At 57.6% G+C, this 22,468-nt stretch overlaps 1 protein-coding gene across 1 annotated transcript in view; it reads left to right on the plus strand.

Moving 5' to 3' along the window:
* LOC142475734 (cytochrome P450 11B, mitochondrial-like) overlaps positions 1-22,468 on the plus strand; it is a gene marked incomplete at its 3' end in the record, with an annotated part of 62,178 nt that overhangs the window by 16,490 nt on the left and 23,220 nt on the right. The window contains exon 3 of the mRNA XM_075581478.1: positions 12,260-12,459. Within this exon, the coding sequence (XP_075437593.1) occupies positions 12,260-12,459 (200 nt within the window). The remainder of the gene's footprint in view (positions 1-12,259; positions 12,460-22,468) is intronic.

The following is a 22,468-nucleotide window of genomic DNA, read 5'->3' on the forward strand; positions in this document are numbered from 1 at the left end:
ACATATTCCCACCTAATCACCCACATACTTACCCACACATATACCCACCCGCCTAATCACCCACATACTTACCCACACATATTCCCACCTAATCACCCACATACTTACCCACACATATACCCACCCACCTAATCACCCACATATTTACCCACACATATTCCCACCTAATCACCCACATACTTACCCACACATATACCCACCCGCCTAATCACCCACATACTTACCCACACATATACCCACCCGCCTAATCACCCACATACTTACCCACACATATACCCACCCGCCTAATCACCCACATACTTACCCACACATATACCCACCCGCCACCCCTCAGTAACAGGGAGGCACGGTCTCTCCCCTCAGTAACGGGGAGGCACGGTCTCTATCCCCTCAGTAACGGGGAGGCACGGTCTCTATCCCCTCAGTAACGGGGAGGCACGGTCTCTATCCCCTCAGTAACGGGGAGGCACGGTCTCTCTCCCCTCAGTAATGGGGAGGCACGGTCTCTCCCCTCAGTAACAGGGAGGCACGGTTTCTATCCCCTCAGTAACGGGGAGGCATGGTCTCTATCCCCTCAGTAACGGGGAGGCATGGTCTCTCCCCTCAGTAACAGGGAGGCACGGTCTCTCCCCTCAGTAACGGGGAGGCACGGTCTCTCCCCTCAGTAATGGGGAGGCACGGTCTCTCCCCTCAGTAACGGGGAGGCACGGTCTCTCCCCTCAGTAACAGGGAGGCACGGTCTCTCTCACCTCAGTAACGGGGAGGCACGGTCTCTCCCCTCAGTAACGGGGAGGCATGGTCTCTCCCCTCAGTAACGGGGAGGCACGGTCTCTCCCCTCAGTAACGGGGAGGCACGGTCTCTATCCCCTCAGTAACGGGGAGGCACGGTCTCTCTCCCCTCAGGAACGGGGAGGCACGGTCTCTTTCCCCTCAGTAACGGGGAGGCACGGTCTCTCTCCCCTCAGTAACGGGGAGGCACGGTCTCTATCCCCTCAGTAACGGGGAGGCACGGTCTCTCTCCCCTCAGTAACGGGGAGGCACGGTCTCTCTCCCCTCAGTAACGGGGAGGCACGGTCTCTTTCCCCTCAATAACGGGGAGGCACAGTCTCTCCCCTCAGTAACGGGGAGGCACGGTCTCTCTCCCCTCAGGAACGGGGAGGCACGGTCTCTATCCCCTCAGTAACGGGGAGGCACGGTCTCTCTCCCCTCAGTAACAGGGAGGCATGGTCTCTATCCCCTCAGTAATGGGGGAGGCATTGTCTCTATCCCCTCAGTAACGGGGAGGCACGGTCTCTATCCCCTCAGTAACGGGGAGGCATGGTCTCTCCCCTCAGTAACGGGGAGGCACGGTGTCTCCCCTCAGTAACGGGGAGGCACGGTCTCTCTCCCCTCAGTAACGGGGAGGCACGGTCTCTATCCCCTCAGTAACGGGGAGGCATGGTCTCTCCCCTCAGTAACGGGGAGGCACGGTGTCTCCCCTCAGTAACGGGGAGGCACGGTCTCTCTCCCCTCAGTAACGGGGAGGCACGGTCTCTATCCCCTCAGTAACGGGGAGGCACGGTCTCTCCCCTCAGTAACGGGGAGGCACGGTCTCTCCCCTCAGTAACAGGGAGGCACGGTCTCTATCCCCTCAGTAACGGGGAGGCACGGTCTCTCCCCCTCAGTAATGGGGAGGCACGGTCTCTCTCCCCTCAGTAACGGGGAGGCACGGTCTCTATTCCCTCAGTAACGGGGAGGCACGGTCTCTATCCCCTCAGTAACGGGGAGGCACGGTCTCTCTCCCCTCAGTAACAGGGAGGCACGGTCTCTCCCCTCAGTAACGGGGAGGCACGGTCTCTCCCCTCAGTAACGGGGAGGCACGGTCTCTCCCCTCAGTAACAGGGAGGCACGGTCTCTCCCCTCAGTAACGGGGAGGCACGGTCTCTCCCCTCAGTAACGGGGAGGCACGGTCTCTCTCCCCTCAGTAACGGGGAGGCACGGTGTCTCCCCTCAGTAACGGGGAGGCATGGTCTCTCTCCCCTCAGTAATGGGGAGGCATGGTCTCTCTCCCCTCAGTAACGGGAGGCACGGTCTCTCTCCCCTCAGTAACAGGGAGGCACGGTCTCTCCCCTCAGTAACGGGGAGGCACGGTCTCTATCCCCTCAGTAACAGGGAGGCACGGTCTCTCTCCCCTCAGTAACGGGGAGGCACGGTCTCTCCCCTCAGTAACAGGGAGGCACGGTCTCTCCCCTCAGTAACAGGGAGGCACGGTCTCTCCCCTCAGTAACGGGGAGGCACGGTCTCTCTCCCCTCAGTAACGGGGAGGCACGGTCTCTCCCCTCAGTAACAGGGAGGCACGGTCTCTCCCCTCAGTAACGGGGAGGCATGGTCTCTCTCCCCTCAGTAACAGGGAGGCACGGTCTCTCCCCTCAGTAACAGGGAGGCACGGTCTCTTTCCCCTCAGTAACGGGGAGGCACGGTCTCTCTCCCGTCAGTAACAGGGAGGCACGGTGTCTCCCCTCAGTAACGGGGAGGCACGGTCTCTCCCCTCAGTAACGGGGAGGCACAGTCTCTCTCCCCTCAGTAACAGGGAGGCACGGTCTCTATCCCCTCAGTAATGGGGAGGCACGGTCTCTCCCCTCAGTAACGGGGAGGCACGGTCTCTCTCCCCTCAGTAACGGGGAGGCACGGTCTCTTTCCCCTCAGTAACGGGGAGGCACGGTCTCTCTCCCCTCAGTAACGGGGAGGCATGGTCTCTCTCCCGTCAGTAACAGGGAGGCACGGTGTCTCCCCTCAGTAACGGGGAGGCACGGTCTCTCCCCTCAGTAACGGGGAGGCATGGTCTCTCTCCCCTCAGTAACGGGGAGGCACGGTCTCTCCCCTCAGTAACAGGGAGGCACGGTCTCTTTCCCCTCAGTAACGGGGAGGCACGGTCTCTTTCCCCTCAGTAACGGGGAGGCACGGTCTCTCCCCTCAGTAACGGGGAGACACGGTCTCTCTCCCCTCAGTAACGGGGAGGCACGGTCTCTCTCCCCTCAGTAACGGGGAGGCATGGTCTCTCTCCCCTCAGTAACAGGGAGGCATGGTCTCTATCCCCTCAGTAACGGGGAGGCACGGTCTCTCCCCTCAGTAACGGGGAGGCACGGTCTCTCCCCTCAGTAACGGGGAGACACGGTCTCTCTCCCCTCAGTAACGGGGAGGCACGGTCTCTCTCCCCTCAGTAACGGGGAGGCATGGACTCTCTCCCCTCAGTAACGGGGAGGCACGGTCTCTCCCCTCAGTAACGGGGAGGCACGGTCTCTCCCCTCAGTAACGGGGAGACACGGTCTCTCTCCCCTCAGTAACGGGGAGGCACGGTCTCTCTCCCCTCAGTAACGGGGAGGCACGGTCTCTTTCCCCTCAGTAACGGGGAAGCACGGTCTCTCCCCTCAGTAACGGGGAGGCATGGTCTCTCTCCCCTCAGTAACTGGGAGGCACGGTCTCTATCCCCTCAGTAACGGGGAGGCACGGTCTCTCCCCTCAGTAACAGGGAGGCACGGTCTCTCCCCTCAGTAACGGGGAGGCACGGTCTCTCTCCCCTCAGGAACGGGGAGGCACGGTCTCTCCCCTCAGTAACGGGGAGGCACGGTCTCTTTCCCCTCAGTAACGGGGAGGCACGGTCTTTCCCCTCAGTAACGGGGAGGCACGGTCTCTATCCCCTCAGTAATGGGGGAGGCATTGTCTCTCTCCCCTCAGGAACGGGGAGGCACGGTCTCTATCCCCTCAGTAACGGGGAGGCACGGTCTCTCCCCTCAGTAACAGGGAGGCACGGTTTCTATCCCCTCAGTAACGGGGAGGCACGGTCTCTATCCCCTCAGTAATGGGGAGGCACGGTCTCTATCCCCTCAGTAACGGGGAGGCACGGTCTCTATCCCCTCAGTAACGGGAAGGCACGGTCTCTCTCCCCTCAGTAACGGGGAGGCACAGTCTCTCTCCCTTCAGTAATGGGGAGGCACGGTCTCTTTCCCCTCAGTAACGGGGAGGCACGGTCTCTCTCACCTCAGTAACGGGGAGGCACGGTCTCTTTCCCCTCAGTAACGGGGAGGCACAGTCTCTCTCCCTTCAGTAATGGGGAGGCACGGTCTCTTTCCCCTCAGTAACGGGGAGGCACGGTCTCTCTCACCTCAGTAACGGGGAGGCACGGTCTCTTTCCCCTCAGTAACGGGGAGGCACGGTCTCTCTCACCTCAGTAACGGGGAGGCACGGTCTCTCTCCCCTCAGTAACAGGGAGGCACGGTCTCTATCCCCTCAGTAACAGGGAGGCACGGTCTCTTTCCCCTCAGTAAGGGGGAGGCACATTCTCTACCCTCAGTAACGGGGCAGGCATGGTCTCTATCCCCTCAGTAACAGGGAGGCACAGTCTCTATCCCCTCAGTAACGGGGAGGCACGGTCTCTATCCCCTCAGTAACAGGGAGGCACGGTTTCTATCCCCTCAGTAACGGGGAGGCACAGTCTCTATCCCCTCAGTAATGGGGAGGCACAGTCTCTATCCCCTCAGTAACGGGGAGGCACGGTCTCTATCCCCTCAGTAATGGGGAGGCACGGTCTCTCCCCTCACTAACAGGGAGGCACAGTCTCTCCCCTCAGTAACGGGGAGGCACAGTCTCTCCCCTCACTAACAGGGAGGCACAGTCTCTCCCCTCAGTAACGGGGAGGCACGGTCTCTCCCCTCAGTAACAGGGAGGCACAGCCTCTCTCCCCTCAGTAACAGGGAGGCACGGTCTCTCCCCTCAGTAACAGGGAGGCACAGCCTCTCTCCCCGCAGTAACAGGGAGGCACGGTCTCTTTCCCCTCAGTAATGGGGAGGCACGGTCTCTTTCCCCTCAGTAAGGGGGAGGCACATTCTCTACCCTCAGTAACAGAGAGGCACGGTCTCTCTCCCCTCAGTAACAGGGAGGCACGGTCTCTTTCCCCTCAGTAATGGGGAGGCACGGTCTCTTTCCCCTCAGTAAGGGGGAGGCACATTCTCTCCCCTCAGTAACGGGGAGGCACAGTCTCTCTCCTCAGTAACGGGGAGGCATGGTCTCTCCCCTCAGTAACAGGGAGGCACGGTTTCTATCCCCTCAGTAACGGGGAGGCACGGTCTCTATCCCCTCAGTAATGGGGAGGCACGGTCTCTATCCCCTCAGTAACGGGGAGGCATGGTCTCTATCCCCTCAGTAACGGGGAGGCACAGTCTCTATCCCCTCAGTAACGGGGGAGGCTTGGTCTCTCTCCCCTCAGTAACGGGGAGGCACGGTCTCTATCCCCTCAGTAACTGGGAGGCACCGTCTCTCCCCTCAGTAACAGGGAGGCACGGTCTCTCCCCTCAGTAACGGGGAGGCACGGTCTCTCCCCTCAGTAACGGGGAGGCACGGTCTCTCTCCCCTCAGTAACGGGGAGGCACGGTCTCTCTCCCCTCAGTAACGGGGAGGCACGGTCTCTCTCCCTTCAGTAATGGGGAGGCACAGCCTCTCTACCCTGAGTAACAGGGAGGCACGGTCTCTCCCCTCAGTAACGGGGAGGCATGGTCTCTCCCCTCAGTAACAGGGAGGCACGGTCTCTCCCCTCAGTAACGGGGAGGCATGGTCTCTCCCCTCAGTAACAGGGAGGCATGGTCTCTCCCCTCAGTAACGGGGAGGCACGGTCTCTCTCCCCTCAGTAACGGGGAGGCACGGTCTCTATCCCCTCAGTAACGGGGAGGCACGGTCTCTCTCCCCTCAGGAACGGGGAGGCACGGTCTCTCCCCTCAGTAACGGGGAGGCACGGTCTCTATCCCCTCAGTAACGGGGAGGCACGGTCTCTATCCCCTCAGTAACGGGGAGGCACGGTCTCTCTCCCCTCAGGAACGGGGAGGCACGGTCTCTCCCCTCAGTAACGGGGAGGCACGGTCTCTATCCCCTCAGTAACGGGGAGGCACGGTCTCTCTCCCCTCAGTAACGGGGAGGCATGGTCTCTCCCCTCAGTAACAGGGAGGCACGGTCTCTATCCCCTCAGTAACGGGGAGGCACGGTCTCTTTCCCCTCAATAACGGGGAGGCACGGTCTCTCCCCTCAGTAACGGGGAGGCATGGTCTCTATCCCCTCAGTAACGGGGAGGCACGGTCTCTCCCCTAAGTAACGGGGAGGCACGGTCTCTATCCCCTCAGTAATGGGGAGGCACGGTCTCTCCCCTCAGTAACGGGGAGGCACGGTCTCTCCCCTCAATAACGGGGAGGCACGGTCTCTATCACCTCAGTAATGGGGAGGCACGGTCTCTCCCCTCAGTAACGGGGATGCACGGTCTCTCCCCTCAGTAACGGGGAGGCACGGTCTTTCCCCTCAGTAACGGGGAGGCACGGTCTCTATCCCCTCAGTAACGGGGAGGCACGGTCTTTCCCCTCAGTAACGGGGAGGCACGGTCTCTATCCCCTCAGTAACGGGGAGGCATGGTCTCTATCCCCTCAGTAATGGGGGAGGCATTGTCTCTATCCCCTCAGTAACGGGGAGGCATGGTCTCTATCCCCTCAGTAACGGGGAGGCACGGTCTCTCCCCTCAGTAACGGGGAGGCATGGTCTCTCTCCCCTCAGTAACAGGGAGGCACGGTCTCTATCCCCTCAGTAACGGGGAGGCACGGTCTCTATCCCCTCAGTAACGGGGAGGCATTGTCTCTATCCCCTCAGTAACGGGGAGGCACGGTCTCTATCCCCTCAGTAACGGGGAGGCACAGTCTCTCTCCCCTCAGTAACGGGGAGGCATGGTCTCTCTCCCCTCAGTAACAGGGAGGCACGGTCTCTCCCCTCAGTAACAGGGAGGCACGGTCTCTCCCCTCAGTAACGGGGAGGCACGGTCTCTCTCCCCTCAGTAACGGGGAGGCACGGTCTCTCCCCTCAGTAACAGGGAGGCACGGTCTCTCCCCTCAGTAACGGGGAGGCACGGTCTCTCCCCTCAGTAACAGGGAGGCACGGTCTCTCTCCCCTCAGTAACGGGGAGGCATGGACTCTCTCCCCTCAGTAACGGGGAGGCACGGTCTCTCTCCCCTCAGTAACGGGGAGGCATGGTCTCTCTCCCCTCAGTAACAGGGAGGCACGGTCTCTATCCCCTCAGTAACAGGGAGGCACGGTCTCTCCCCTCAGTAACGGGGAGGCATGGTCTCTCTCCCCTCAGTAACAGGGAGGCACGGTCTCTCCCCTCAGTAACGGGGAGGCACGGTCTCTCTCCCCTCAGTAACGGGGAGGCACGGTCTCTCCCCTCAGTAACGGGGAGGCACGGTCTCTCTCCCCTCAGTAACGGGGAGGCACGGTCTCTCTCCCCTCAGTAACGGGGAGGCACGGTCTCTCTCCCCTCAGTAACGGGGAGGCACGGTCTCTCCCCTCAGTAACGGGGAGGCACGGTCTCTCCCCTCAGTAACGGGGAGGCACGGTCTCTCCCCTCAGGAACGGGGAGGCACAGTCTCTCTCCCCTCAGTAACGGGGAGGCACGGTCTCTTTCCCCTCAGTAACGGGGAGGCACGGTCTCTCTCCCCTCAGTAACAGGGAGGCACGGTCTCTTTCCCCTCAGTAACGGGGAGGCACGGTCTTTCCCCTCAGTAACGGGGAGGCACGGTCTCTATCCCCTCAGTAATGGGGGAGGCATTGTCTCTATCCCCTCAGTAACGGGGAGGCATGGTCTCTATCCCCTCAGTAATGGGGGAGGCATTGTCTCTATCCCCTCAGTAACGGGGAGGCATGGTCTCTATCCCCTCAGTAACGGGGAGGCACGGTGTCTCCCCTCAGTAACGGGGAGGCACGGTCTCTCTCCCCTCAGTAACGGGGAGGCAGGGTCTCTATCCCCTCAGTAACGGGGAGGCACGGTCTCTCCCCTCAGTAACAGGGAGGCACGGTTTCTATCCCCTCAGTAACGGGGAGGCACGGTCTCTATCCCCTCAGTAATGGGGAGGCACGGTCTCTATCCCCTCAGTAACGGGGAGGCATGGTCTCTATCCCCTCAGTAACAGGGAGGCACGGTCTCTCCCCTCAGTAACGGGAAGGCACGGTCTCTCTCCCCTCAGTAACGGGGAGGCACGGTCTCTATCCCCTCAGTAACGGGGAGGCACGGTCTCTCTCCCCTCAGTAACGGGGAGGCACGGTCTCTCCCCTCAGTAACGGGAAGGCACGGTCTCTCTCCCCTCAGTAACGGGGAGGCACAGTCTCTCTCCCTTCAGTAATGGGGAGGCACGGTCTCTTTCCCCTCAGTAACGGGGAGGCACGGTCTCTCTCACCTCAGTAACGGGGAGGCACGGTCTCTTTCCCCTCAGTAACGGGGAGGCACGGTCTCTCTCACCTCAGTAACGGGGGAGGCACGGTCTCTCTCCCCTCAGTAACGGGGAGGCACGGTCTCTATCCCCTCAGTAACAGGGAGGCACGGTCTCTTTCCCCTCAGTAAGGGGGAGGCACGGTCTCTCCCCTCAGTAACAGGGAGGCACATTCTCTACCCTCAGTAACGGGGCAGGCATGGTCTCTATCACCTCAGTAACAGGGAGGCACGGTCTCTATCCCCTCAGTAACGGGGAGGCACAGTCTCTATCCCCTCAGTAATGGGGAGGCACAGTCTCTATCCCCTCAGTAACGGGGAGGCACGGTCTCTCCCCTCACTAACAGGGAGGCACAGTCTCTCCCCTCAGTAACGGGGAGGCACAGTCTCTCCCCTCACTAACAGGGAGGCACAGTCTCTCCCCTCAGTAACGGGGAGGCACGATCTCTCCCCTCAGTAACAGGGAGGCATGGTCTCTATCCCCTCAGTAACAGGGAGCCACGGTCTCTCCCCTCAGTAACAGGGAGGCACGGTCTCTTTCCCCTCAGTAATGGGGAGGCACGGTCTCTTTCCCCTCAGTAACGGGGAGGCACATTCTCTACCCTCAGTTACAGAGAGGCACGGTCTCTCTCCCCTCAGTAACAGGGAGGCACGGTCTCTTTCCCCTCAGTAATGGGGAGGCACGGTCTCTTTCCCCTCAGTAAGGGGGAGGCACATTCTCTCCCCTCAGTAACGGGGAGGCACAGTCTCTCTCCTCAGTAACGGGGAGGCATGGTCTCTCCCCTCAGTAACAGGGAGGCACGGTCTCTATCCCCTCAGTAACGGGGAGGCACGGTGTCTCCCCTCAGTAATGGGGAGGCACGGTCTCTCCCCTCAGTAACGGGGAGGCACGGTCTCTCCCCTCAGTAACAGGGAGGCACGGTCTCTCTCCCCTCAGTAACAGGGAGGCACGGTCTCTCCCCTCAGTAACTGGGAGGCACGGTCTCTCCCCTCAGTAACAGGGAGGCACGGTCTCTCCCCTCAGTAACGGGGAGGCACGGTCTCTTTCCCCTCAGTAACGGGGAGGCACGGTCTCTCTCACCTCAGTAACGGGGAGGCATGGTCTCTCCCCTCAGTAACGGGGAGGCACGGTCTCTTTCCCCTCAGTAACGGGGAGGCACGGTCTCTATCCCCTCAGTAACGGGGAGGCACGGTCTCTATACCCTCAGTAACGGGGAGGCACGGTCTCTCTCCCTTCAGTAACGGGGAGGCACGGTCTATCCCCTCACTAACAGGGAGGCACGGTCTCTCCCCTCAGTAACGGGGAGGCACGGTCTCTATCCCCTCACTAACAGGGAGGCACGGTCTCTCTCCCCTCAGTAACGGGGAGGCACGGTCTCTATCCCCTCAGTAACGGGGAGGCACGGTCTCTATTCCCTCAGTAATGGGGAGGCACGGTCTCTCTCCCCTCAGTAACGGGGAGGCACGGTCTATCCCCTCAGTAACGGGGAGGCACAGTCTCTCTCACCTCAGTAACGGGGAGGCGCGGTCTCTCTCCCCTCAGTAACGGGGAGGCACAGTCTCTCTCCCTTCACTAACAGGGAGGCACGGTCTCTCTCCCCTCAGTAACGGGGAGGCACGGTCTCTATCCCCTCAGTAACGGGGAGGCACGGTCTCTATCCCCTCAGTAACGGGGAGGCACGGTGTCTCCCCTCAGTAACGGGGAGGCACGGTCTCTATCCCCTCAGTAACAGGGAGGCACGGTCTCTATCCCCTCAGTAACGGGGGAGGCATTGTCTCTATCCCCTCAGTAACGGGGAGGCACGGTCTCTATCCCCTCAGTAACGGGGAGGCACGGTCTCTCTCCCCTCAGTAACGGGGAGGCACGGTCTCTATCCCCTCAGTAACGGGGAGGCACGGTCTCTCTCCCCTCAGTAACGGGGAGGCATGGTCTCTCTCCCCTCAGTAACGGGGAGGCATGGTCTCTCCCCTCAGTAACGGGGAGGCACGGTCTCTCCCCTCAGTAACGGGGAGGCATGGTCTCTCCCCTCAGTAACGGGGAGGCACGGTCTCTCTCCCCTCAGTAACGGGGAGGCACGGTCTCTATCCCCTCAGTAACGGGGAGGCACGGTCTCTCTCCCCTCAGTAACAGGGAGGCACGGTCTCTATCCCCTCAGTAACAGGGAGGCACGGTCTCTATCCCCTCAGTAACGGGGAGGCACGGTCTCTATCCCCTCAGTAACAGGGAGGCACGGTCTCTCCCCTCAGTAACGGGGAGGCACGGTCTCTATCCCCTCAGTAACGGGGAGGCATGGTCTCTCCCCTCAGTAACAGAGAGGCACGGTCTCTATCCCCTCAGTAACGGGGAGGCACGGTCTCTCTCGCTTCAGTAATGGGGAGGCACAGTCTCTCTCCCCTGAGTAACAGGGAGGCACGGTCTCTCTCCCCTCAGTAACGGGGAGGCACGGTCTCTCCCCTCAGTAACGGGGAGGCACGGTCTCTCCCCTCAGTAACGGGGAGGCACGGTCTCTCCCCTCAGTAACGGGGAGGCACAGTCTCTCTCGCTTCAGTAACGGGGAGGCACAGTCTCTCTCGCTTCAGTAACGGGGAGGCACGGCCTCTCTCCCCTGAGTAACAGGGAGGCACGGTCTCTCCCCTCAGTAACGGGGAGGCACGGTCTCTCCCCTCAGTAACAGGGAGGCACGGTCTCTCTCACCTCAGTAACGGGGAGGCACGGTCTCTCTCCCCTCAGTAACGGGGAGGCATGGTCTCTATCCCCTCAGTAACAGGGAGGCACGGTCTCTCTCACCTCAGTAACGGGGAGGCACGGTCTCTCTCCCCTCAGTAATGGGGAGGCACGGTCTCTATCCCCTCAGTAACGGGGAGGCACGGTCTCTCCCCTCAGTAACGGGGAGGCACGGTCTCTCCCCTCAGTAACGGGGAGGCATGGTCTCTCTCCCCTCAGTAACGGGGAGGCACGGTCTCTTTCCCCTCAGTAATGGGGAGGCACGGTCTCTATCCCCTCAGTAACGGGGAGGCACGGTCTCTCTCCCCTCAGTAACGGGGAGGCACGGTCTCTCTCCCCTCAGTAACGGGGAGGCATTGTCTCTATCCCCTCAGTAACAGGGAGGCACGGTCTCTCTCACCTCAGTAACGGAGGCACGGTCTCTATCCCCTCAGTAACGGGGAGGCACAGTCTCTATCCCCTCAGTAACGGGGAGGCACGGTCTCTCTCCCCTCAGTAACGGGGAGGCACGGTCTCTCCCCTCAGTAACGTGGAGGCACGGTCTCTCCCCTCAGTTACGGGGAGGCACGGTCTCTCCCCTCAGTAACGGGGAGGCGCGGTCTCTCCCCTCAGTAACGGGGAGGCACGGTGTCTCCCCTCAGTAACGGGGAGGCACGGTGTCTCCCCTCAGTAACGGGGAGGCACGGTGTCTCCCCTCAGTAACGCGGACGCATTATTTCTCTCCCCTCAGTAACGGGGAGGCGCGGCGCTCAGTAACGTGGACGCATTATTTCTTCCCCCTCAGTAACGGGGAGGCACGGTGTCTCCCCTCAGTAACGGGGAGGCACGGTCTCTCCCCTCACTAACGGGGAGGCGCGGTGTCTCCCCTCAGTAACGGGGAGGCGCGGTGTCTCCCCTCAGTAACGGGGAAGCACGGTGTCTCCCCTCAGTAACGGGGAGGCACGGTTTCTCCCCTCAGTAACGGGGAGGCGCGGTGTCTCCCCTCAGTAACGGGGAGGCACGGTGTCTCCCCTCAGTAACGGGGAGGCGTGGCGCTCAGTAACGCGGACGCATTATTTCTCTCCCCTCAGTAACGGGGAGGCGCGGCGCTCAGTAACGCGGACGCATTCTTTTTATCCCCTCAGTAACGGGGAGGCACGGGGTCTCCCCTCAGTAACGGGGAGGCACGGTGTCTCCCCTCAGTAACGGGGAGGCATGGTGTCTCCCCTCAGTAATGGGGAGGCGCGGCACTCAGTAACGCGGACGCATTATTTCTCCCCCCTCAGTAACGGGGAGGCGTGGCGCTCAGACCGCCTGATTCTAAATAAGGAGGTGCTCAGCCTCTCCGGGGTGCGCAAATTCCTCCCGTTCCTGGATGAGGTCGCCGGTGACTTTGTGTCCTTACTGAGGAGACGCATCAACAAGAACACGCGGGGGGCGCTGACTGTGGACCTGAACGCAGACCTCTTCCGATTCACAATGGAAGGTGGGACCTGTCATTATCATCACTGTGTCACTGTCACCTCTACAGTATGTGTCACTGTCACCTCTACAGTATGTGTCACTGCCACCGCTCTGTGTCACAACATCACTGTGTCACTGTCACCACTCTGTCACCACATCACTGTGTCACCGCTCCGTGTCACAACATCACTGTGTCACTGTCACCACTCTGTCACCACATCACTGTGTCACCGCTCCGTGTCACAACATCACTGTGTCACTGTCACCACTCTGTCACCACATCACTGTGTCACCGCTCCGTGTCACAACATCACTGTGTCACTGTCACCTCTACAGTATGTGTCACTGTCACCACATCACTGTGTCACCGCTCCGTGTCACAACATCACTGTGTCACCGTCACCTCTACAGTATGTGTCACTGTCACCGCTCTGTCACACCATCACTGTGTCATTGTCACATCTACAGTATGTATCACTGTGTCACTGTCACCACTCTGTCACACCATCACTTTGTCACTGTCACCTCTACAGTTTGTTTCACTGTCACTGCTCTGTGTCACAACATCACAGTGTCACTGTCACCTCTACAGTATGTGTCACTGTCACCGCTCTGTCACAACATCACTGTGTCACTGTCACCTGTACAGTTTGTGTCACTGTCACCACTCTGTGTCACAACATCACTTGGTCCCTAAGTAACGTCTGTGTCACAGTCACATCTGTATTGTCAATTCACCTCTTTGTGTCACTGTCACCTATATGTGTCACACCATGACTGTATCCCCAAGTCACCTGTGTGTCACTGTTAACTCTATCATAACACCTATGTGTCACTGTGACCTCTGTCACAACTTCACTGTGTCACCATCACCTCTATGTGTCCCAAACGTATTCCTATGTATGTATTTATAGCAACATTTATATAGTGCCTTTATCAAGGGCCCGGTACATTAGTTAGTAAAACAAAGGTGTGGTTACATATAGATTTCCTTATATAGTAATAGTTAACATGTCATTGTCGTGGGCGGGGGTGGGACATTGGGTTAGGGGCAGTGAGAGATTGCTTGGTTGGTGGGTAGGGAGGGAACATTATGGTCAGGGTATGGGTTAGGGGCAGTGAGAGATTGATTGGTTGGTGGGTAGGGGGGGAACATTATGGTCAGGGTATGGGTTAGGGGCAGTGAGAGATTGATTGGTTGGTGGGTAGGGGTGGGAACATTATGGTCGGGGTATGGGTTAGGGGCAGTGAGAGATTGCTTGGTTGGTGGGTAGGGGGGGACATTATGGTCAGGGTATGGGTTAGGGGCAGTGAGAGATTGCTTGGTTGGTGGGTAGGGGGGGAACATTATGGTCAGGGTATGGGTTAGGGGCAGTGAGAGATTGCTTGGTTGGTGGGTAGGGGGGGACATTATGGTCAGGGTATGGGTTAGGGGCAGTGAGAGATTGCTTGGTTGGTGGGTAGGGGGGGAACATTGTGGTCAGGTTATGGGTTAGGGGCAGTGAGAGATTGCTTGGTTGGTGGGTAGGGGGGGAACATTATGGTCAGGGTATGGGTTAGGGGCAGTGAGAGATTGCTTGGTTGGTGGGTAGGGGGGGACATTATGGTCAGGTTATGGGTTAGGGGCAGTGAGAGATTGCTTGGTTGGTGGGTAGGGGGGGACATTATGGTCAGGTTATGGGTTAGGGGCAGTGAGAGATTGCTTGGTTGGTGGGTAGGGGGGGACATTATGGTCAGGTTATGGGTTAGGGGCAGTGAGAGATTGCTTGGTTGGTGGGTAGGGGTGGGAACATTATGGTCAGGGTATGGGTTAGGTGCAGTGAGAGATTGCTTGGTTGGTGGGTAGGGGGTGGGGACATTATGGTCAGGTTATGGGTTAGGGGCAGTGAGAGATTGCTTGGTTGGTGGATAGGGGTGGGTACATTATGGTCGGGGTATGGGTTAGGGGCAGTGAGAGATTGCTTGGTTGGTGGGTAGGGGGGGGACATTATGGTCAGGGTATGGGTTAGGGGCAGTGAGAGATTGCTTGGTTGGTGGGTAGGGGGGGAACATTATGGTCAGGGTATGGGTTAGGGGCAGTGAGAGATTGCTTGGTTGGTGGGTAGGGGGGGGACATTATGGTCAGGGTATGGGTTAGGGGCAGTGAGAGATTGCTTGGTTGGTGGGTAGGGGGGGGAACATTATGGTCAGGTTATGGGTTAGGGGCAGTGAGAGATTGCTTGGTTGGTGGGTAGGGGGGGAACATTATGGTCAGGGTATGGGTTAGGGGCAGTGAGAGATTGCTTGGTTGGTGGGTAGGGGGGGACATTATGGTCAGGTTATGGGTTAGGGGCAGTGAGAGATTGCTTGGTTGGTGGGTAGGGGGGGACATTATGGTCAGGTTATGGGTTAGGGGCAGTGAGAGATTGCTTGGTTGGTGGGTAGGGGTGGGAACATTATGGTCAGGGTATGGGTTAGGTGCAGTGAGAGATTGCTTGGTTGGTGGGTAGGGGGTGGGGACATAATGGTCAGGGTATGGGTTAGGGGCAGTGAGAGATTGCTTGGTTGGTGGGTAGGGGGTGGGGACATTATGGTCAGGTTATGGGTTAGGGGCAGTGAGAGATTGCTTGGTTGGTGTATAGGGGGGGGGAACATTATGGTCAGGGTATGGGTTAGGGGCAGTGAGAGATTGCTTGGTTGGTGGGTAGGTTGGGAACATTATGGTCAGGGTATGGGTTAGGGGCAGTGAGAGATTGCTTGGTTGGTGGGTAGGGGGGGAACATTATGGTCAGGGTATGGGTTAGGGGCAGTGAGAGATTGCTTGGTTGGTGGGTAGGGGGGGAACATTATGGTCAGGTTATGGGTTAGGGGCAGTGAGAGATTGCTTGGTTGGTGGGTAGGGGGGGAACATTATGGTCAGGGTATGGGTTAGGGGCAGTGAGAGATTGCTTGGTTGGTGGGTAGGGGGGGACATTATGGTCAGGTTATGGGTTAGGGGCAGTGAGAGATTGCTTGGTTGGTGGGTAGGGGGGGACATTATGGTCAGGTTATGGGTTAGGGGCAGTGAGAGATTGCTTGGTTGGTGGGTAGGGGGGGACATTATGGTCAGGTTATGGGTTAGGGGCAGTGAGAGATTGCTTGGTTGGTGGGTAGGGGTGGGAACATTATGGTCAGGGTATGGGTTAGGTGCAGTGAGAGATTGCTTGGTTGGTGGGTAGGGGGTGGGGACATTATGGTCAGGGTATGGGTTAGGGGCAGTGAGAGATTGCTTGGTTGGTGTATAGGGGGGGGGAACATTATGGTCAGGGTATGGGTTAGGGGCAGTGAGAGATTGCTTGGTTGGTGGGTAGGGGGGGAACATTATGGTCAGGGTATGGGTTAGGGGCAGTGAGAGATTCCTTGGTTGGTGGGTAGGGGGGGAACATTATGGTCAGGGTATGGGTTAGGGGCAGTGAGAGATTGCTTGGTTGGTGGGTAGGGGGGGAACATTATGGTCAGGGTATGGGTTAGGGGCAGTGAGAGATTGCTTGGTTGGTGGGTAGGGGGGGAACATTATGGTCAGGTTATGGGTTAGGGGCAGTGAGAGATTGCTTGGTTGGTGGGTAGGGGGGGAACATTATGGTCAGGGTATGGGTTAGGGGCAGTGAGAGATTGCTTGGTTGGTGGGTAGGGGGGGACATTATGGTCAGGTTATGGGTTAGGGGCAGTGAGAGATTGCTTGGTTGGTGGGTAGGGGGGGACATTATGGTCAGGTTATGGGTTAGGGGCAGTGAGAGATTGCTTGGTTGGTGGGTAGGGGGGGACATTATGGTCAGGTTATGGGTTAGGGGCAGTGAGAGATTGCTTGGTTGGTGGGTAGGGGTGGGAACATTATGGTCAGGGTATGGGTTAGGTGCAGTGAGAGATTGCTTAGTTGGTGGGTAGGGGGTGGGGACATTATGGTCAGGTTATGGGTTAGGGACAGTGGGAGATTGCTTGGTTGGTGGGTAGGGGAGGGAACATTATGGTCAGGGTATGGGTTAGGGGCAGTGAGAGATTGCTTGGTTGGTGGGTAGGGGGTGGGGACATTATGGTCAGGTTATGGGTTAGGGGCAGTGAGAGATTGCTTGGTTGGTGTATAGGGGGGGGGAACATTATGGTTAGGGTATGGGTTAGGGGCAGTGAGAGATTGCTTGGTTGGTGGGTAGGTTGGGAACATTATGGTCAGGGTATGGGTTAGGGGCAGTGAGAGATTGCTTGGTTGGTGGGTAGGGGGGGGACATTATGGTCAGGGTATGGGTTAGGGGCAGTGAGAGATTGCTTGGTTGGTGGGTGGGGGGGGGACATTATGGTCAGGGTATGGGTTAGGGGCAGTGAGAGATTGTTTGGTTGGTGGGTAGGGGGGGAACATTATGGTCAGGGTATGGGTTAGGTACAGTGAGAGATTGCTTGGTTGGTGGGTAGGGGGGAACATTATGGGCAGGGTATGGGTTAGGTACAGTGAGAGATTGCTTGGTTGGTGGGTGGGGGGGGAACATTATGGTCAGGGTATGGGTTAGGGGCAGTGAGAGATTGCTTGGTTGGTGTATAGGGGGGGGGAACATTATGGGCAGGGTATGGGTTAGGTGCAGTGAGAGATTGCTTGGTTGGTGGGTGGGGGGGGACATTATGGTCAGGGTATGGGTTAGGGGCAGTGAGAGATTGCTTGGTTGGTGGGTAGGGGAGGGGACATTATGGTCAGGGTATGGGTTAGGGGCAGTGAGAGATTGCTTGGTTGGTGGGTAGGGGGGAACATTATGGTCAGGGTATGGGTTAGGTACAGTGAGAGATTGGTTGGTGGGTGGGTAGGGGGGGGGAACATTATGGTTAGGGTATGGGTTAGGGGCAGTGAGAGATTGTTTGGTTGGTGGGTAGGGGGGGAACATTATGGTCAGGGTATGGGTTAGGTACAGTGAGAGATTGCTTGGTTGGTGGGTAGGGGGGAACATTATGGGCAGGGTATGGGTTAGGTACAGTGAGAGATTGCTTGGTTGGTGGGTGGGGGGGGAACATTATGGTCAGGGTATGGGTTAGGGGCAGTGAGAGATTGCTTGGTTGGTGTATAGGGGGGGGGAACATTATGGGCAGGGTATGGGTTAGGTGCAGTGAGAGATTGCTTGGTTGGTGGGTGGGGGGGGACATTATGGTCAGGGTATGGGTTAGGGGCAGTGAGAGATTGCTTGGTTGGTGGGTAGGGGAGGGGACATTATGGTCAGGGTATGGGTTAGGGGCAGTGAGAGATTGCTTGGTTGGTGGGTAGGGGGGAACATTATGGTCAGGGTATGGGTTAGGTACAGTGAGAGATTGGTTGGTGGGTGGGTAGGGGGGGGGAACATTATGGTTAGGGTATGGGTTAGGGGCAGTGAGAGATTGCTTGGTTGGTGGGTAGGGGGGAACATTATGGTCAGGGTATGGGTTAGGGGCAGTGAGAGATTGCTTGGTTGGTGTATCGGGGGGGGGAACATTATGGTCAGGGTATGGGTTAGGTGCAGTGAGAGATTGCTTGGTTGGTGGGTGGGGGGGGAACATTATGGTTAGGGTATGGGTTAGGGGCAGTGAGAGATTGCTTGGTTGGTGGGTGGGGGGGACATTATGGTCAGGGTATGGGTTAGGGGCAGTGAGAGATTGCTTGGTTGGTGGGTAGGTTGGGAACATTATGGTCAGGGTATGGGTTAGGGGCAGTGAGAGATTGCTTGGTTGGTGGGTGGGGGGGACATTATGGTCAGGGTATGGGTTAGGGGCAGTGAGAGATTGCTTGGTTGGTGGGTAGGGGGGGAACATTATGGTCAGGTTATGGGTTAGGTACAGTGAGAGATTGCTTGGTTGGTGGGTAGGGGGTGGGGACATTATGGTCAGGGTATGGGTTAGGGGCAGTGAGAGATTGCTTGGTTGGTGGGTAGGGGGGGAACATTATGGTCAGGTTATGGGTTAGGGGCAGTGAGAGATTGCTTGGTTGGTGGGTAGGGGGGAACATTATGGGCAGGGTATGGGTTAGGTACAGTGAGAGATTGCTTGGTTGGAGGGTAGGGGTGGGAATATTATGGTCAGGGTATGGGTTAGGGGCAGTGAGAGATTGCGTGGTTGGTGGGTAGGGGGTGGGGACATTATGGTCAGGGTATGGGTTAGGGGCAGTGAGAGATTGCTTGGTTGGTGGGTAGGGGGGGAACATTATGGTCAGGTTATGGGTTAGGGGCAGTGAGAGATTGCTTGGTTGGTGGGTAGGGGGGAACATTATGGGCAGGGTATGGGTTAGGTACAGTGAGAGATTGCTTGGTTGGAGGGTAGGGGTGGGAATATTATGGTCAGGGTATGGGTTAGGGGCAGTGAGAGATTGCTTGGTTGGTGGGTAGGGGGGAACATTATGGTCAGGGTATGGGTTAGGGGCAGTGAGAGATTGCTTGGTTGGTGGGTAGGGGTGGGGACATTATGGTCAGGTTATGGGTTAGGGGCAGTGAGAGATTGGTTGGTGGGTGGGGGGGGAACATTATGGTCAGGGTATGGGTTAGGGGCAGTGAGAGATTGCTTGGTTGGTGGGTAGGGGGGAACATTATGGTCAGGGTATGGGTTAGGGGCAGTGAGAGATTGCTTGGTTGGTGGGTAGGGGTGGGGACATTATGGTCAGGGTATGGGTTAGGGGCAGTGAGAGATTGCTTGGTTGGTGGGTAGGGGTGGGGACATTATGGTCAGGGTATGGGTTAGGGGCAGTGAGAGATTGCTTGGTTGGAGGGTAGGGGTGGGAATATTATGGTCAGGGTATGGGTTAGGGGCAGTGAGAGATTGCTTGGTTGGTGGTAGGGGGGGACATTATGGTCAGGTTATGGGTTAGGGGCAGTGAGAGCTTGCTTGGTTGGTGGGTAGGGGGGAACATTATGGTCAGGTTATGGGTTAGGGGCAGTGAGAGCTTGCTTGGTTGGTGGGTAGGGGGGGAACATTATGGTCAGGTTATGGGTTAGGGGCAGTGAGAGATTGCTTGGTTGGTGGGTAGGGGGGGGACATTATGGTCAGGGTATGGGTTAGGGGCAGTGAGAGATTGTTTGGTTGGTGGGTAGGGGTGGGAACATTATGGTCAGGTTATGGGTTAGGGGCAGTGAGAGATTGGTTGGTGGGTAGGGGGGAACATTATGGTCAGGGTATGGGTTAGGGGCAGTGAGAGATTGCTTGGTTGGTGGGTAGGGGGAACATTATGGTCAGGGTATGGGTTAGGGGCAGTGAGAGATTGCTTGGTTGGTGGGTAGGGGGGGAACATTATGGTCAGGTTATGGGTTAGGGGCAGTGAGAGATTGCTTGGTTGGTGGGTAGGGGGGGAACATTATGGTCAGGGTATGGGTTAGGGGCAGTGAGAGATTGCTTGGTTGGTGGGTAGGGGGGACATTATGGTCAGGTTATGGGTTGGGGCAGTGAGAGATTGCTTGGTTGGTGGGTAGGGGGGGACATTATGGTCAGGTTATGGGTTAGGGGCAGTGAGAGATTGCTTGGTTGGTGGGTAGGGGGGACATTATGGTCAGGTTATGGGTTGGGGCAGTGAGAGATTGCTTGGTTGGTGGGTAGGGGGGGACATTATGGTCAGGTTATGGGTTAGGGGCAGTGAGAGATTGCTTGGTTGGTGGGTAGGGGAGAACATTATGGTCAGGGTATGGGTTAGGGGCAGTGAGAGATTGCTTGGTTGGTGGGTAGGGGGGACATTATGGTCAGGGTATGGGTTAGGTGCAGTGAGAGATTGCTTGGTTGGTGGGTGGGGGGGGACATTATGGTCAGGTTATGGGTTAGGGGCAGTGAGAGATTGCTTGGTTGGTGGGTAGGGGGGGGACATTATGGTCAGGTTATGGGTTAGGGGCAGTGAGAGATTGCTTGGTTGGTGGGTAGGGGGGAACATTATGGTCAGGGTATGGGTTAGGGGCAGTGAGAGATTGCTTGGTTGGTGGGTAGGGGGGAACATTATGGTCAGGGTATGGGTTAGGGGCAGTGAGAGATTGATTGGTTAGTGGGTAGGGGGGGAACATTATGGTCAGGTTATGGGTTAGGGGCAGTGAGAGATTGCTTGGTTGGTGGGTAGGGGGGGACATTATGGTCAGGGTATGGGTTAGGGGCAGTGAGAGATTGCTTGGTTGGTGGGTAGGGGGGGGACATTATGGTCAGGTTATGGGTTAGGGGCAGTGAGAGATTGCTTGGTTGGTGGGTAGGGGGGGACATTATGGTCAGGTTTATGGGTTAGGGGCAGTGAGAGATTGCTTGGTTGGTGGGTAGGGGGGAACATTATGGTCAGGGTATGGGTTAGGGGCAGTGAGAGATTGCTTGGTTGGTGGGTGGGGGGGGAACATTATGGTCAGGGTATGGGTTAGGTGCAGTGAGAGATTGCTTGGTTGGTGGGTAGGGGGGGACATTATGGTCAGGTTATGGGTTAGGGGCAGTGAGAGATTGCTTGGTTGGTGGGTAGGGGAGAACATTATGGTCAGGGTATGGGTTAGGGGCAGTGAGAGATTGCTTGGTTGGTGGGTAGGTTGGGAACATTATGGTCAGGATATGGGTTAGGGGCAGTGAGAGATTGCTTGGTTGGTGGGTAGGGGGGGGACATTATGGTCAGGGTATGGGTTAGGTGCAGTGAGAGATTGCTTGGTTGGTGGGTAGGGGGGGGACATTATGGTCAGGTTATGGGTTAGGGGCAGTGAGAGTTTGCTTGGTTGATGGGTAGGGGGGGAACATTATGGTCAGGGTATGGGTTAGGGGCAGTGAGAGATTGCTTGGTTGGTGGGTAGGGGGGGAACATTATGGTCAGGGTATGGGTTAGGGGCAGTGAGAGATTGCTTGGTTGGTGGGTAGGGGGGGGGACATTATGGTCAGGTTATGGGTTAGGGGCAGTGAGAGATTGCTTGGTTGGTGGGTAGGGGGGAACATTATGGTCAGGGTATGGGTTAGGGGCAGTGAGAGATTGCTTGGTTGGTGGGTAGGGGGGAACATTATGGTCAGGGTATGGGTTAGGGGCAGTGAGAGATTGATTGGTTGGTGGGTAGGGGGGGAACATTATGGTCAGGTTATGGGTTAGGGGCAGTGAGAGATTGCTTGGTTGGTGGGTAGGGGGGGACATTATGGTCAGGGTATGGGTTAGGGGCAGTGAGAGATTGCTTGGTTGGTGGGTAGGGGGGGGACATTATGGTCAGGTTATGGGTTAGGGGCAGTGAGAGATTGCTTGGTTGGTGGGTAGGGGGGGACATTATGGTCAGGTTTATGGGTTAGGGGCAGTGAGAGATTGCTTGGTTGGTGGGTAGGGGGGAACATTATGGTCAGGGTATGGGTTAGGGGCAGTGAGAGATTGTTGGATTGGTGGGTAGGGGGGGAACATTATGGTCAGGGTATGGGTTAGGGGCAGTGAGAGATTGCTTGGTTGGTGGGTAGGGGGGGAACATTATGGTCAGGGTATGGGTTAGGGGCAGTGAGAGATTGCTTGGTTGGTGGGTAGGGGGGGAACATTATGGTCAGGTTATGGGTTAGGGGCAGTGAGAGATTGCTTGGTTGGTGGGTGGGGGGGGACATTATGGTCAGGGTATGGGTTAGGGGCAGTGAGAGATTGCTTGGTTGGTGGGTAGGGGGGGAACATTATGGTCAGGGTATGGGTTAGGGGCAGTGAGAGATTGCTTGGTTGGTGGGTAGGGGGGGGAACATTATGGTCAGGGTATGGGTTAGGGGCAGTGAGAGATTGCTTGGTTGGTGGGTAGGGGGGAACATTATGGTCAGGGTATGGGTTAGGGGCAGTGAGAGATTGCTTGGTTGGTGGGTAGGGGGGAACATTATGGTCAGGGTATGGGTTAGGGGCAGTGAGAGATTGCTTGGTTGGTGGGTAGGGGGGGGAACATTATGGTCAGGTTATGGGTTAGGGGCAGTGAGAGATTGCTTGGTTGGTGGGTAGGGGGGGACATTATGGTCAGGTTATGGGTTAGGGGCAGTGAGAGATTGCTTGGTTGGTGGGTAGGGGGGAACATTATGGTCAGGGTATGGGTTAGGGGCAGTGAGAGATTGCTTGGTTGGTGGGTAGGGGGGAA

This window comes from Ascaphus truei, unplaced genomic scaffold, assembly GCF_040206685.1.
Source record: "Ascaphus truei isolate aAscTru1 unplaced genomic scaffold, aAscTru1.hap1 HAP1_SCAFFOLD_1351, whole genome shotgun sequence".
Taxonomy (NCBI): domain Eukaryota; kingdom Metazoa; phylum Chordata; class Amphibia; order Anura; family Ascaphidae; genus Ascaphus; species Ascaphus truei.